A 14,336-nucleotide genomic window follows, 5' to 3' on the forward strand; every position below is an offset into this window, starting at 1 on the left:
CTTCTCTTCTCTTCTCTTCTCTTCTCTTCTCTTCTCTTCTCTTCTCTTTTCTTCCCTCCCCTCCCTCCCCTCCCCTCCCTTTCCCTTCCCTTCCCATCCATCCCTTCCCTTCCCTTCTCCTCTCTTCTGTTCTTTTTTGCTTTGTATTTCTATTATTTGTATATCTGTTTTATATTCTTAATTGGACTGTAAGCTCTTTGAGGGCAGGAGAGTGTTATGTTTTCTTTTGAGTATCCATAATTATACTTGGCATAGAGGAACACATAAATTTGTTTAGTGACATAACAGCACTTTTATTCGGAAATTTAGATAACTTTCTAGGTCAAAAAGTTCTATGTTATTTGGAAGAATTTTTGCCAGTGTGCTAGTAGAATCACTTTTGGCAATTACCTTACTTGTAATGTTTCCAAAAATTCAGGCTTTTTTGTTTGTTTTGTGTTTTTTAGAACCTTTTTTGAATGTTTGTTTTTGAGGGAAAGAGCCCACAATCAAGTGGGGGAAGGGCAGAGAAAGAGGGAGACAGAGGGTCTAAAGCAGGCTCCAAGCTCTCAGAGCAGAGCCTGATGCATGGTTCAAACTCACAAACTATGAGACCATGTGCCCCTTCAGACTTTTGATAAGGTTAAAAATTAAGAGATATAATCCAGATCTCGAAAATAAAATCTTCATTGCTTTCCATAGCCTTTGGTCTATAATCAGCCCTTGGGCCACACCACCTTTCATTGCCAAAGCACAAACGTAGGTTTGTGCTTTCATTGCCAAATCCAAACAGATTTGGAGAAAAATCAATACATAAAAAATATAGAACTACTGAAATCTGAAGACTCCAATCAGTTTTGTGTGTGAAGTTTTGTCTGCAGTCAGGACACTCAGCATCTTCCAGGAACCTTGGAATGGAATTTTTTCCCCACAAATATTTGATTCCAAGTTTTATTCTAGAGCTGATTTGATTAATAGCAGAACTTCAGTCACTACAGATGCTCCCGCTGCTTGCATTTACATGCCCACGGCCGATCATATTATTGATTTTTTTGAAATGATCACTGTGTGTTGTGTCGTTCTTTATTTAGACACAGTGTTTGCATGTATTTGTGTCTCTAAATGTTCTCAGTGCGTGTGACCACCTGGTTCCTGAGATTGGCAGATGCTTGGGCCCTTCAATCAGCTTCTCGTCGCGGCACAATCTGGCTTCTCTCTTCTTTTTGCAGAATATGTAATTGGAATACTTGCGTGACAAGAAAAGAGGGCAAACACATATAGGTGGCATTTTTTTTTTTTTTTAATTTCTACTGGCTCCATTTCAGCAGTCGGTATGACCTCTCATGAAGTGCCAAATCTAAAAATTGTCTAAACATAAATCTACTCTTGGGAGCTGACAGGATTCTTCAATTCAGGGAGGATTCCACTTTACCTCTTTTTAGAATTTTTTTTCCCTGTATGAGTGTGTGTTGTTTTAGTGAGAGGCTCCCTTCCCACACCTCAGTCATCGGTTTGCTCACTCCCTTGTGTGATGAATCAATGCTTCCAGAACAGGGGCTTCCGAGGGACTGCGAGAACAATTACTTCCAAATGAACTCGTGCGTCTTAGCAGGGAGCATTCAGACCACACCCCAGGTAAAAGGAAGTCTTTCCTTAATGTTTTCAGCAACTTTTAAAGGCTGTGCACTTCGTTGTTTGCTGCAAGAGGGCTTGAGGGAGAGCTGCCTGGGTATAGATAAATTTGACTGTATGTCAAAATGAAATGTTATCTACAGTTCGTGGAAGGGGCCAGCAGATAAAAGCGAACTGCTCACTGGCCAACCAAAAAAATGCTCAGGACTGCCCTTGGCATAGTGTTGAAGCTGACACCCAGGGATGCCTCTGCTCAACAGGAGGCTGGTGGACATCTGTGAGTGTGGGTGTTGACATGGGAAGGAAGAGAACTTTTAGGGAAATAGTAGACAGGAAGGCATTGCAGCCTGAAACTGAGCAACGGAGCACTTAACCTGCGTGGTGTGGGAAAACACAATTTCTTAAGTTCCTATTCGCCTGTCCGGGGAGAAGGGGACAGTCTCAAGAGATGTCGAGTGCTTGAAACCATTTTTAGGGCGAGAGTTTAATCCGTCTGGGTCTAATTCTATTATTAAGGTAGTTTCCCAAGAACAAGAACTAAGATGCGTTTTTAAATGGCATTGGCAACTGAAAGTGTTAACTGGCATTTAACAAGTGCAGTGGTATTAACGTGCATCTGTTTCTGCTTTGTGTGGAAAATGATTTTTCATCACCATAGCGATTCATTTCTGGGCTCCCCTGGAACTTGGCCACCGTGTACAGGAAACAGAAAAAAAAATTTTTTTCTTCTTTTCTGAACCGGGGATTCAGCAGTCTATCAACTAACACGTGGCTCTACATCTAAATGTTACATAGTATAATTTCACATCCTTTTCCAACCTAAATTCTGTACAAAAAAAAATTTGTACATCATTGGTTAGATAAGAGGATGCTAGGTAATAGCGATGAAAAGAGCCCCATGCTAACACTGTACTCCCAGCTTAAAAGCAGATACCGAACCATTGCCCTTTTTGTGGTTGTGCTTCTGAGGATTTGTGTGCAGACGGGAATTTATCCCTGATCTTTTTCTCCAACAGTAACCTTGGAAGATGAATACGTCTTTAGCCCTATTAGATTTTCCCTTTTATGTTATTCTTGAATGACATCATGTATTGGTTCAACTAAAATTAAAAAAAAAAAAAGTTGTTCTCCTATACCGGGAAAGACATTTTATGTAGGATATGGCTGTGTCTGTAGGAAAATATGGCAATAAAATAGAAGGGAATAATTTTATTTTGCTGTTGCTTTCATTGTCAACGTGTGGTTATGCTTAGAAATTCATTTGAGGGCATTGTATTAAAAGCACACCTTATGCACTGAAACGTTAGTGTTCACTCATACTTTGTTTCCATTTTATTCACTAAAATTATAGCTATTACCCTTTAAAAAGTCTATAATTTATGGGGTATCAACAGTAGAGATCTATTTGTATTTTGGAGATTTAAGTGGGATTGCATTGTACAAATTGTACAAGGCTGGAGAAATGAATTTTCGTCATTGTGTGTGTTTTAGAAGGCAAAATCACTTACTGTTAGTAATGGTTGTATGTATTTCATACTCATGGGGCACTTAATACTGAACCCTTTCATACTTTGGTATTTCAATTTCATGGGGATAGAACATAAGACAGACTTGTACTCATCATGTGGGGAGATGATGGGCCTATAGAACCTGGGGATAAGTTCACAGTTTCACTTCTTTTTTGACTCCTAAAGCACTGTCTTTATTTCCTACCCACATGAAATTCTGCGATGAATTATCTGAACTACCTCTAATGATTTTGTTGCTAAAACTGCTATCTATCATGATATTTATGAGATTAGTCATGTAAAGAAGCCTTCCTAGAAAATAATCTATCTAGTAAGTGTGTCATATTGTTGTTGCTGATAAGACTAATGGGCTTCCCAAATCTCACAAGGGATCTAATGTTCCTCACTACAGAGGAGAGCATTGATTTATTATTTTCAGATGATTAGTTGCAACCTGGCAATTTTGACATGACTGCAATGAGGGAATAATGACAACTATCTTTAAAGGCATAAAAGAAGGTTAAAGAGTGAGAGATGGTTCAGAAAGGTTTGTCTGTGTGTTTTATATTCCCTAAAGAATTGTTTCTAGAAGGCATGGCTGTTTTAGTATTTTTAGTTATCAGAAAGCTGTACCCTATAATAAACTGGCCTACAGTTAGTTCATTAGACATATAACGTGGGTGAAATCTCCTGTAAGGATATCCACTTCTCTTTCTTTGATTACATACTCACAAAGAAAATACCTATTAATAATCTAGTGTGTCAGATAGCCTGATCCAGGTACCTCCTGACCCCAGGCTCACTGAGTGCCATCATGCTCTCAGTCTCTCTGTCCAGTCCAGTCTTGTCATCCATGGTGGCTTTCATTTTCACCAGAATGACTTTGTCAACCTTCTTGTCTCACAGTTACTTGAGCTTCCCAATCTCAGTGCCTTTTCTGTTTTTTTTTTCTTCTGAGATACTCAGTCTCAAGGTCAAAGCCTTAGACCACATAATCGTCCAGAATTACCATACATCTAAATCTTAAACTCTCACATACCATACTCTAACCCCAAGTCATTCTCCCCAACACTCACCATGTTATCAAATCTGGTCTCTGAGTGTCAGAGACCACTGGTCCCCTGAATCTGAGGGTTCCTCTTCTGTACCTCTCCAAACTTCACTCTATGGTGTTCGCTTGCTCTACTCTCACTAGAACCCTCAATTTCCTCATGCTCACAACATCCTTTTGCCAAAACTGCTTCTGAACACCAGCTCTGTAAGTGCTACCATTGTTTTTTTCTGTTCCTGTGAGGGGTAGTTTGACACATCCCTGGAGAAGATATCAAATGTCCAAGCAAATTGCTTCACTACTATGGGCCCTTGGCATATTCTGTCTCTCCTTTTGTTTATAGTCAGGCATCTTTCCTATTGCTGTCAATGACCTTCTAGTCTTTTCTGTTTTCCTTAAAATCCCCTGTCAATTTTTCTAGTTCTTCCTTAGCTGCTTGATAACTTAGAGTTCCAACTCTGGAGGCTTCAACCTTGGACCTCTTCTTTTCCTATTTGTGCTTACTACCTTGGTGATCTCTTCTGGTATTGTGTTTTTAAATACCATGTACAAGTTAACAATCCTAATGATTTTATCTTTAGCACAGACTTTCCTCTAAACTTGACTTCCATACCCACAATTCCTGTATTGGCATATTACATGGATCTGTATTTGGCATATTACATTTGATCTTTATTCTCAGACTAGCTTCACCTGTTGTTTTCCCCATTTTAGTGAATAAAATCTCATTTCTTGTGGTTATTCAGGTCAAAAATTTTGTACATGTCTTGATTCTTATCTATCTTTTATATCCCACATCTAATTTTTAAGATAATTCTAAGTTTTCCTTTGAAATCTAGCCAGAACCAAGGTACCTAGGAGGCTCAGTCGGTTGAACATCTGACTTTGGCTTAGATCATGATCTCACAATTCCTGAGTTTGAGCCCCAGGTGGACTTGTTGCTGATAGCACAGATCCCACTTCAGATCTTCTGTCCCTCTCTCTCTCTGTGCCTGCCCCACTCATGCTCTCTCAAAAATAAATAAAACGTTACAAAAAATTAAAAAAAACTAAAATATAGTCAGACTCTTAACATTTCTTATTGTGATTACTGCAACAACCCAAGTTCAACCTACCATTTTCTCTCCCATGGGTTACTGCCATAGCCTTATAGCCAGTCTTCATAGCTTCTGCCTATTGAAAGTAATATATATTTTACATATTTATTTTGTTTACTTCTTTCTCCACAAGAATGTAAACTCTATTAGTGTGCTTACCATTACATCGCCAACACCTAGAGTGATGTCTTAGCATTTAGTAGACATTTAATAAGACCTTGTTGAAAAATTGAAAGTAAGTAGAAGGCATAATACTCAAGTGAGGGTTGATTTTAGTAGGATCATAGTGGCAGGACTGAAGGCCACTCGAAAGACAAGGATGTGGGTGGGTGAGTAGATGTAGTGATGGGGACCTTGGAAATTCTTGTCTGACTGCTCTAGTTATCTCAGTGAAATAAGAAACCAAGTCATCGGGTCAGAGTTAGACCATGGAAGAAGATATTGAGGGTGTGAAAAAAGGAGAGGGTGTGAGTTTTCTAGGCAAGTGGGAGAGTGAATGGACTATAGAACTATAATATGTTTATAGAGCAACATTGAAGGGGCTGCTTGAGGCTCAGAGTCATAAATTTGAAGTGAAACTGGTAAGCACAGTTGTGTGATTTCTTCCAATTACATACCTTTGTGGTGAAGGGGTAGATTAGGTAGCAGATTAGATTTAGTGAGGACTGTGATTTGTCCAAATGGGAAGGATGATGTGAGAGAGGGAAGGGCACTTGAGGAGTATGCATGGGGTAAACGCAGTCACTGAGGCTGGCTAAAATAAAAAAAGAAGTATGGGAAAACATAATGTTGGAGGGATCAGTAGATTTTCCTTCTGGTGGGGTCTGAGAAATGTTGCAGCTGGTGTATGAGAGGGAGGTGTGGAAAGAAAAGAAGTGGAGATCAGAGAATGGAAAATGTGACGTTACAGAGGGCTGGTGGCTATTGGTTGAGGCTAGGGATTGAGGGGCAAGAAGGAGCAGAGGCCAGGTCAACACAATATGAGGAAAATTACCCATGGGCTGTGATACTGGGTATTAAGCAAAGCATAGTGTTAAAGGGAGTGGAATTGAGCCACGAACTAAATCTTCAAAGAAAGAAGAGCTTGCTTAATTTGGGTGTGGGCAGATGACAGTGAAGATGAGAGGTCATGAGTGGTATAGACTCTTGACATGAGATTCACATCTGGAAGTTTCTAGGTAGGAGGAAAGAAGAATGGTCTGGAAGTAGTAAAGGGGAGTGAGGAGGACACTCTTGTACTTCCAGGTCCAGTGTGAAGGAAAATAGCAACCATTGAACAAGCTTCTTAGAGACAGAGCCCTTCAGAGGAAGCAGTGGTTTGATTAGAGTGAGGATTGAGAAGAGCTTAAGGACATGGGAGATTGTATGATGGCTGACTGAATTTCAGAATGTGTGTGGTAGAAATACTTCATGAATTGGGATGGGGCACAGATGGGAAAAGAATGAGGGGTGTGCATAGCACACAGGAATTGTGGGATGATTCCAGCCTGGGTTCCTCATAGGGGCTGACATGGATGGGGTTAAAGGGAAGGCCACAATGAAGCCTGAGAGGTCCAAGGCACAGAAAGTAGGCACAGTTTAAAGGGAGAGGAAAGTGAGGGTCCTGCCGGGGTGTATCATATTTCTTGTGACAGAGGCATGGAGGTAGCCGAGGGGCAGTGTTACTCTGATTAGATGAGGTTGATTTTACCATCAGTGTTGATTATGCCACCTTTCTGCTTCCACCACTGCACCACATTCGTGAGATTTTCTGTATCTTCATTCATTTTCTCTGGACTCAAAGGAGGCCATGTTCCTTCTCCCATTCTCTTAACATATTTTGCCTGCTTCCTCCAGGATCTTGTTTTGCTTTCCTTCTCTTCTGGCTCCTTTTCCAAGTCTACAGACATGTTCAGGTCCACCCTATTACATGCCAGCAGAGGCACCTCTTTGACTCTTCTTCCCTCACTAACTCCTCTCAACCTCCCTCTTTACTCTTTATCCAGATTTCTAGAAAGAGAAATTTACAGCTGCATCTTCTCTTTTTCCCTTTCATTTAGTCCTCAATCTATTGCTCTTGGTTTTCTGTGCTTGTCACTAGTCACATGTCTTTTAAAACCAGAGTTATTGGGGGCACCTAGGTGGGTGTGCGTCTGACTTCGGCTTCGGTCATGATCTTGCAGTTCATGAGTTCAAGCCCCTCATTGGGCTCTCTGCTGTCAGCACAGAGCCCACTTCAGATCCTCTGCCCCTCCACTGCTTGCACTCTCTCAAAAATAAATAAAATGTGGAACAAAAACCCAGAGTTATCTATCTAAAATTCTAATGTGACTACTTCATTTCCCAATCTACGGTGCTGTAATTGTTCTTTGTTGTCAATCAGACAGAATCCAAGTTTGATATGTACCCCCCACTGCTGCTGCCCTTCCATGATTTCAGTCATCTGGTTTTCTTAGCCTGGGATATCCTTATCTTCCTCTTCCCTGGGACCAAATTTCAGGTGTTGCCTTTTACAGAGCTTCCTAGATTGGGTAGGCAGGCACCGCTCAACACTTTTCCCTTAGTGGTTTGTGCATCCCCTTTTTTCTTCTTGTGTGTGGTCTACTGACTATTTCTTATTCATTATGGCATCCCTAGCTCCTTGAGTTCCTGCCACACAACAAATAGTAAACACAATCATTCTGGTGCAGCCACTCTGGGGAACAATATAGAGGTTCCTCAGAAAACTAAAGATAGAACTACCCTACAATCCAGCAATTGCACTATTAGATATTTACCCAAAGGATACAAAAATACAGATTTGAAGGGATACATGCACCCTAATGTTACAGCAGCATTATCAACAATAGCCAAATTATGGAGAAAGCCCAAATGTCCATTGACTGATGAATTGATAAAGAAAATGTGACACACACACACACACAGTGGAATATTACTCAGCCATCTAAAAGAATGAAATCTTGCCATTTGCAATGACATGGATGGAACTAGAATGTATTATGCTAAGCAAAATAAGTCAATCAGAGAAAGACAAATACCATACAATTTCACTCATATGTGGATATTAAGAAACAACTGAAGGTTGATGGAGGGGAAGTGGTGGGGAGATGGGCTAGATGGGTGATGGGTACTAAGGAGGGCATTTGTGATGAGCACTGGGTGTTGTCTGTAAATGATGAATCCCTGAAAACTACTTCTAAAACCAATATAGTACTGTATGTTAACTAAAATTTAAATAAATTAAAAAAATAAACACAATGATTCTTGAATTATTAAAGCATGAATGAAAGAGAAAGTATGTCCTCAAGGAGAGACATTGGTGTTCTAATCGCTAAAAAAGCATTCTTTCAATTTTAAATCCAGTTTTTAGTATTCTCATTAGTGATACATGTTGGAAGTTTCTTGCATGGTTGTGATTATGAGTCAAATTGAAACCGTTAACCCGGGGTTAAATGAATAAAAATCAATTTTGAAACAGACTAGATGCTGTGTTTGTGATGATCCTACTGAGGTAGAAGTGCCCTATAATATTCCAAAAGACCACCTAGCCAATCTACTGTTTTGTTGCCATCCCCCTACAACAGAATCTTTCTGGGGTTGTACTGCTTTCTCTGATAAATGGAATCATAAAAAAAAGGGGGGGATCTGATCCACTGTGACTGTTTTTATAGCTGGTTTTTTTTTGGCAACCATACACGTGACCACAGGACAATAGGCAATTTATCAAAATAACTGAGATAAATATCATGGGGTATAGAAAACAAAGTCAAGATAAAGCTTTGACAGGACTGAAGGTCTAATTTATTACATGTCTCATAGGTCTCTTCTGGTGATTCTGAAGCCAAACCTCTGATCTTCACTTTTGTCCCCACTGTCAGAAGACTACCAACCCACTCTAAGTTGGCTGACACCTCTAAATTCCTTGTTAAAATTCCTGAGGAACCAAGTGATAAGAATCCAGAAACTGTAAATAGGGTAGGATTACTTTTATTCTTTTTTTTTATATTAAGCAACTTTATATTAAACATTCAATTGTCCATAATAATGACTTGGAAATTTGTATGAATGTTTATTTCCTTTGCATAAAGTGAGATGTCTGTGAAATGTAAGGTTGACTAAAAATATAAGTGTGTAATAGAAACTGAAACATTATCATACCCCTGCTTCTCTCTAATACACTATTCTCAACTCATGAGTTGACACCCTGTTCTTTGCTATTCACATGACACATTCTGCCTCCTGGCATTTTCCCTTCTCCCAAACATGTCTTAAAATAATAAAAACAAAATTTCCCAAGAAGTTTGAATTTATCTTGATAGAAAATACAAAATAAAATGGTGAGACATTATTGTTTTACATGCAATAAATCAGCAAAATTTAAAAAGTGTCATATCCAGTACTGGGACAGTTGTGAAGGTATTGGCATGCTCATGCTTTGCAGCTAGCTCTATGAATTTATACAACTTTGGTGGAAAGCCCTTATCCATAGTTTTAAAACTGTCATAATTTTCAATAACTAACTCTTAGAAATGTAGTTAGCCTGGTGGCCTGGCTAGTTAGCCTGTAGTTAGCCTGGGTGGCTAGTTAGCCTGTAGTTAGCCTATAGTTAGCCTGACCTGTAGTTAGCCTGGGTGGCTCAATTGCTTGAGCATCTGGCTCTTGGTTTCGGCTCAGGTCATGATCTCACAGTTCATGAGCTTGATCCCTTCATTGGGTTCTGAGCTGACAGTGCAAAGCCTGGTTGGGATTCTCTCTCTTCCTCTCTCTCTCTGCCCATCCCTGGCTTGCTCTCTCTCTCTCTCTCTCTCTCTCTCAAAAAGTAAATAAATAAACATAAAAAAAAGAAATATATTTTAAGGAAATAGTACAAAGGCAGAAAAATGTCATTTAGGAAAACAATTAGGGAAAAATAAAAATAGTCTAATAGCTAATAATCAGAAAAAAAATTAAGAATATGATAATAAATTACTTTTACAAGGTTATAATTATAGTGATTATGTAATTCCATGGAAAGTATTAACTTTATAATAGTAAGCAACAACATAGGTTATAAAATTGTATTTATACACTGATTATGCTTATCCAAAATGAGACCAAAACTTGAAATAAAATTAAAACAGACAAAAACACCCTGATAATGACTTGTGTTAGCACAATGACAGTTTGGCTAAAAAACCCTTTCTCTTTAAAAAATATATTTAAGGGGTGCCTGGGTGGCTCAGTTGGTTAAGTGTTCAACTCTTGATCTCACCTCAGGTCTTGATCTCAGGGTCCTGATTTCAAGCCCTGTGTTGGGCTCCATGATGGGTGTGGAACCTACTTAAAAAAATGTATTTTAATACTGTCTTACTATGAATAAAATGTGACTGGGGGATTTTGTGGTGTTCTTGATTCACTAAAAAGGGGCAAAATAATCTGATTCACCTTGGGTGTATGAAAACACCTTATCTAGAAAGCTATAAATATATCTGTGATCCTGAGATTTTTCAATGCTACTGCCTTATTTCAAAGACCATTAAGGCCACATTATTTCATGGAGATCCTACACACGACAATTGGAATGTCCAGGAAATTTCTCTCTAAGAGTTCTCAAATATGTACACACATACACACATAGTTATGGGATCCTTTGTTATAGGTGCTATGAGCATATGAGATGACTGTGGACATATATATTAATCTTGGTTGCAAACTTCCAGAGCTTCCTGAGACATTGATATTTATTTGCTGATTGCACTGAAACGCACACAACTATATCTTTAGAATATTCAAGATTTTTCTTCCTATTTTTTAAATAGTTCAATATTATAATAGGGCAGGCTAAATAACCCCTTGATAATTTATATATTCAACCACTGTTTACTGAACTCATTATGTGTTTGGTGTAGTGGATTCTGAATTAATAAAGTCAACTCCTGTAACTCATTATTGGGAAGGCATACAATAAACAAAGTGAAAAGCATATAATGAAATCTCAGATAATGATAAAGCTGTATAAAAGTACATCAAACTAAAGGAATAGAGAATGATGGACTATGGGGAAGGGAATTATTTTAGATCACTAATAAGGTTTTCAAAGACTAGTTCAATTTTTGCCATCTTTTTAGTTATTGTTACTTTTTATAATAAGCAATCTGTCTCTGAATCCTTAATTTTCTTAAAAGTTTATTTATTGTGATAAAGAGAGAGAACGAACAGGGGAGGAGCAGAGAGAGAGAGGGAGAGAGAATCTCAAGCAGGCTCTGCACTGTCAGCATGGAGCCCACCTTGGGGCTCAATCCCACAAACCGTGAGATCATGACCTGAGCTGACAATCAAGAGTCAGATGCTTAACTGTCTGAGCCACCCAGGCGCTCCTGAATCCTTTTACATTTAATTTAAACTTCTTTCTAATTTGGGTTTTTATTATTGTATAGCATTATAATTTAATATATGAAATGACCATTGTCAGAGAAATCCTAATCAGAAGCAATTTATGTTTATCTTGACTAAATTATCATCAGCTGAGAAATGTACAGTGGGTATATAAAATCACCTTTTTAGTTATATATAATCAGTAGTTTGACTTCTATTTTTACACATATGATATATATGCATATAATAGCACGTTAAGTTTACTACCACAGTTGAAATTTCATTTATTTTAGTTTATTTAGTGTCTTCTTTATTATTTTTTATTCTGCAGTAATTTTAGACCTAAAGAAATGTTGCAAAGAAAAGGATAGTGACCACAGCATGGTTATCAAAGCCAAGAAAATAAACGTTGGGTCTTTTAAATACAATCTTAATGTACAGTACAGCTATCATTTTAAAAAAGATGCTTGATAGTTTGATAAAGCTATCGTACTTTGGTCTTGTAAACCCTCTCTGTACTCATAAAAAAATTGGATGGGAAAAGATTAGAATTACAAAATAAAACAGTGGTGAAAAATACTTTGTACTAAAAATACTTTTTTTTCCTGGTGTCTGATTCTTGAGTTCCTCCCAATTAGTTTAGATTGTTTTGTTTGAATACCTACACATTTTGTTCTAGTTTTATTTTTCCTCTCAGACTTTCAGAGAGATTTGTACTATTTCAGGAACTTTCAGTGGGGTTTCCTTTCTCTCTGACTTATACAGGTTTTGCCTGACCATTAACTAAACACTTGACCAACGCCCATTTGTTTCATGAATGCCTTCATGGGAAACATTGCTATCTCTATTTCTTTTTAAGAAATTATATCATGATTTATTTTAAAGCAGGTTTACTTGATATTGATTCTGAGCTTGAAGTTGTTTGGGCTTGGACTAGGACAGACAACCGGGCTAGTAAAAGTAAGCCATTAACTTCAGGGGTGCCTGGGTGGCTCAGTTGATTAAGTGTCAACTTAATCGACTTCAGCTTGGGTCATGATCTCATGGTTTGTGGCTCAAGCCCCGCACTGGGCTCTGTGCTGACAACTCAGAGCCTGGAATCTCCTTCAGATTCTGTATCTACCTCTCGGCCCCTCCTGAGTTTGTGCTCTGTCTCTGTCTCTCTCTCTCAAAAATAAAAATAAACATTAAATTTTTTTTTTGAAAAAAAGTAAGCCATTAATTTCAATCCAGTCTCTCCTAAGTCAACCTGATTTTTAAATATATTCCTAAAAATTCTAGTCTTTGGAAATCATAAGCAGGTTAAACTTTTAAGAGTAGAGGCAAAACAGAAGCCAGTGTCAAACCAATGTCAATGCTTTTATGTCTCTACATTAATTACAGTCTGATTCCAATGAGTACTTGACCTTGAATGCTGGGAGCCAACGGGAGAGAGACCAAGGAACATTGATTTATCCTTCAGAGGTCAGTGAAAATATTTCACAAGGAAGGGGACTCAAAGCAAACGAACTTCAAGGAATGCAGCAAAGTGACCTCTTTAAAGCTGAATATGTCTTTGTTGTGGACTCGGAAGGGGAAGATGAATCTACCAGTGGAAAAGGTGAACAAGGCCCCCCTGGAGGGATGGGCACCACAGCTTCTCGGCCCAAGTCTCTAGCAATTTCCTCCACTCTGGCCTCTGATGTGGTACGTCCCAAAACACGGGGGACAGACCTCCAGGCCCCATCACATCCTGAAATGTCTCATGGGATTGCCCCTCCACAAAAGCATGGGCAGGTAGGTTTTTCTTCTTGTCATAGAATAAAAGAAAATGTTTACGTACTCTTTATCCTAGGCTGTCTGCAAAGGCCTTCCTGTTTGAAGCAAATAAAACTCTCAAAGAGAAAAGATACTAAAAAACCAAAATCCCAAGATCATAAATCATCAGAGTAAATATAGATAATTAATTCATAAGACAAAAAAGATTATATAATTGTACTGCGAATTGGCTGAAGAGAAAATGTAAAATATTCAGCTGGAGTGGATCTGGGGGAATGTTATCTCTTACTTTTGAATAATTCTTGGAAGAGGTTGATACTGGGACTTTCTTAGGAGACAGAGCTGGGTTAGCTGGCTGCATCCAAAAGCATACTTCAGATAGGAGAAAGATCCTGTGGGAAGACATCAATTGAATATCAGATGTAGACACATTACTTTTAAACTGCTGAAAGAGTAGTAAAAGGACAGGCTAGGAAATAAGAGTGTGTAAGAAAAAAGAAATCTCACCTGTGTGTCTTATGGAGAGAATCTGTTGTAGTCCTGGAACCCACCAGTGCAGGGCTTGCCTCAGCGAAATGGGGAGAAGATTCCACCCCAAAACTTAGCAGCAAAATTGAAGAGTTCCTTTAAGATGGAGAACCTATTTAAGACCCATTTCTGTGACAGGCATGAAAGAAAGGAGGTGGATAGAGAGGGATTTTGAAGGGAAAAATATGAAAGATTTGCCATTGGCTGGCTAATTGTCATAATGAAATTATAAAATGGTTTTGACAAGGCCTAAGTAGAATGTCAGGAATGCAAAGGCTGGCTTTGGGAGTGGATAGTGGATGCAAAGTTCTCTTTTGTAAAGCAGGAGTCAGTATCATGATGTCCTATTTAGGATCTGTTAGACAAGGCACTTGCAAGCATCTCAAAGTAGTTGGGAGAACATTTTTATTGGTGAGTTGGCCCTTTGGGGCTGATAGGACCTATGCATAA

At 38.6% G+C, this 14,336-nt stretch overlaps 1 protein-coding gene across 9 annotated transcripts in view; it reads left to right on the forward strand.

Moving 5' to 3' along the window:
• MLIP (muscular LMNA interacting protein) overlaps nt 1-14,336 on the forward strand; it is a 247,344-nt gene that overhangs the window by 103,175 nt on the left and 129,833 nt on the right. For 7 of the 9 annotated variants that reach the window (XM_049653831.1, XM_049653825.1, XM_049653823.1 and 4 more), the window contains exons 2-3: nt 9,066-9,221; nt 12,984-13,376. In XM_049653831.1, coding sequence (XP_049509788.1) covers nt 9,066-9,221; nt 12,984-13,376 — 549 coding nt within the window. Of the gene's footprint in view, nt 1-1,298; nt 1,615-9,065; nt 9,222-12,983; nt 13,377-14,336 lie in introns of those variants that run through there. The other 2 variants (XM_049653832.1, XM_049653830.1) reach the window with 2 other exon arrangements.

Source organism: Panthera uncia, assembly GCF_023721935.1.
Source record: "Panthera uncia isolate 11264 chromosome B2 unlocalized genomic scaffold, Puncia_PCG_1.0 HiC_scaffold_24, whole genome shotgun sequence".
Lineage (NCBI taxonomy): Eukaryota > Metazoa > Chordata > Mammalia > Carnivora > Felidae > Panthera > Panthera uncia.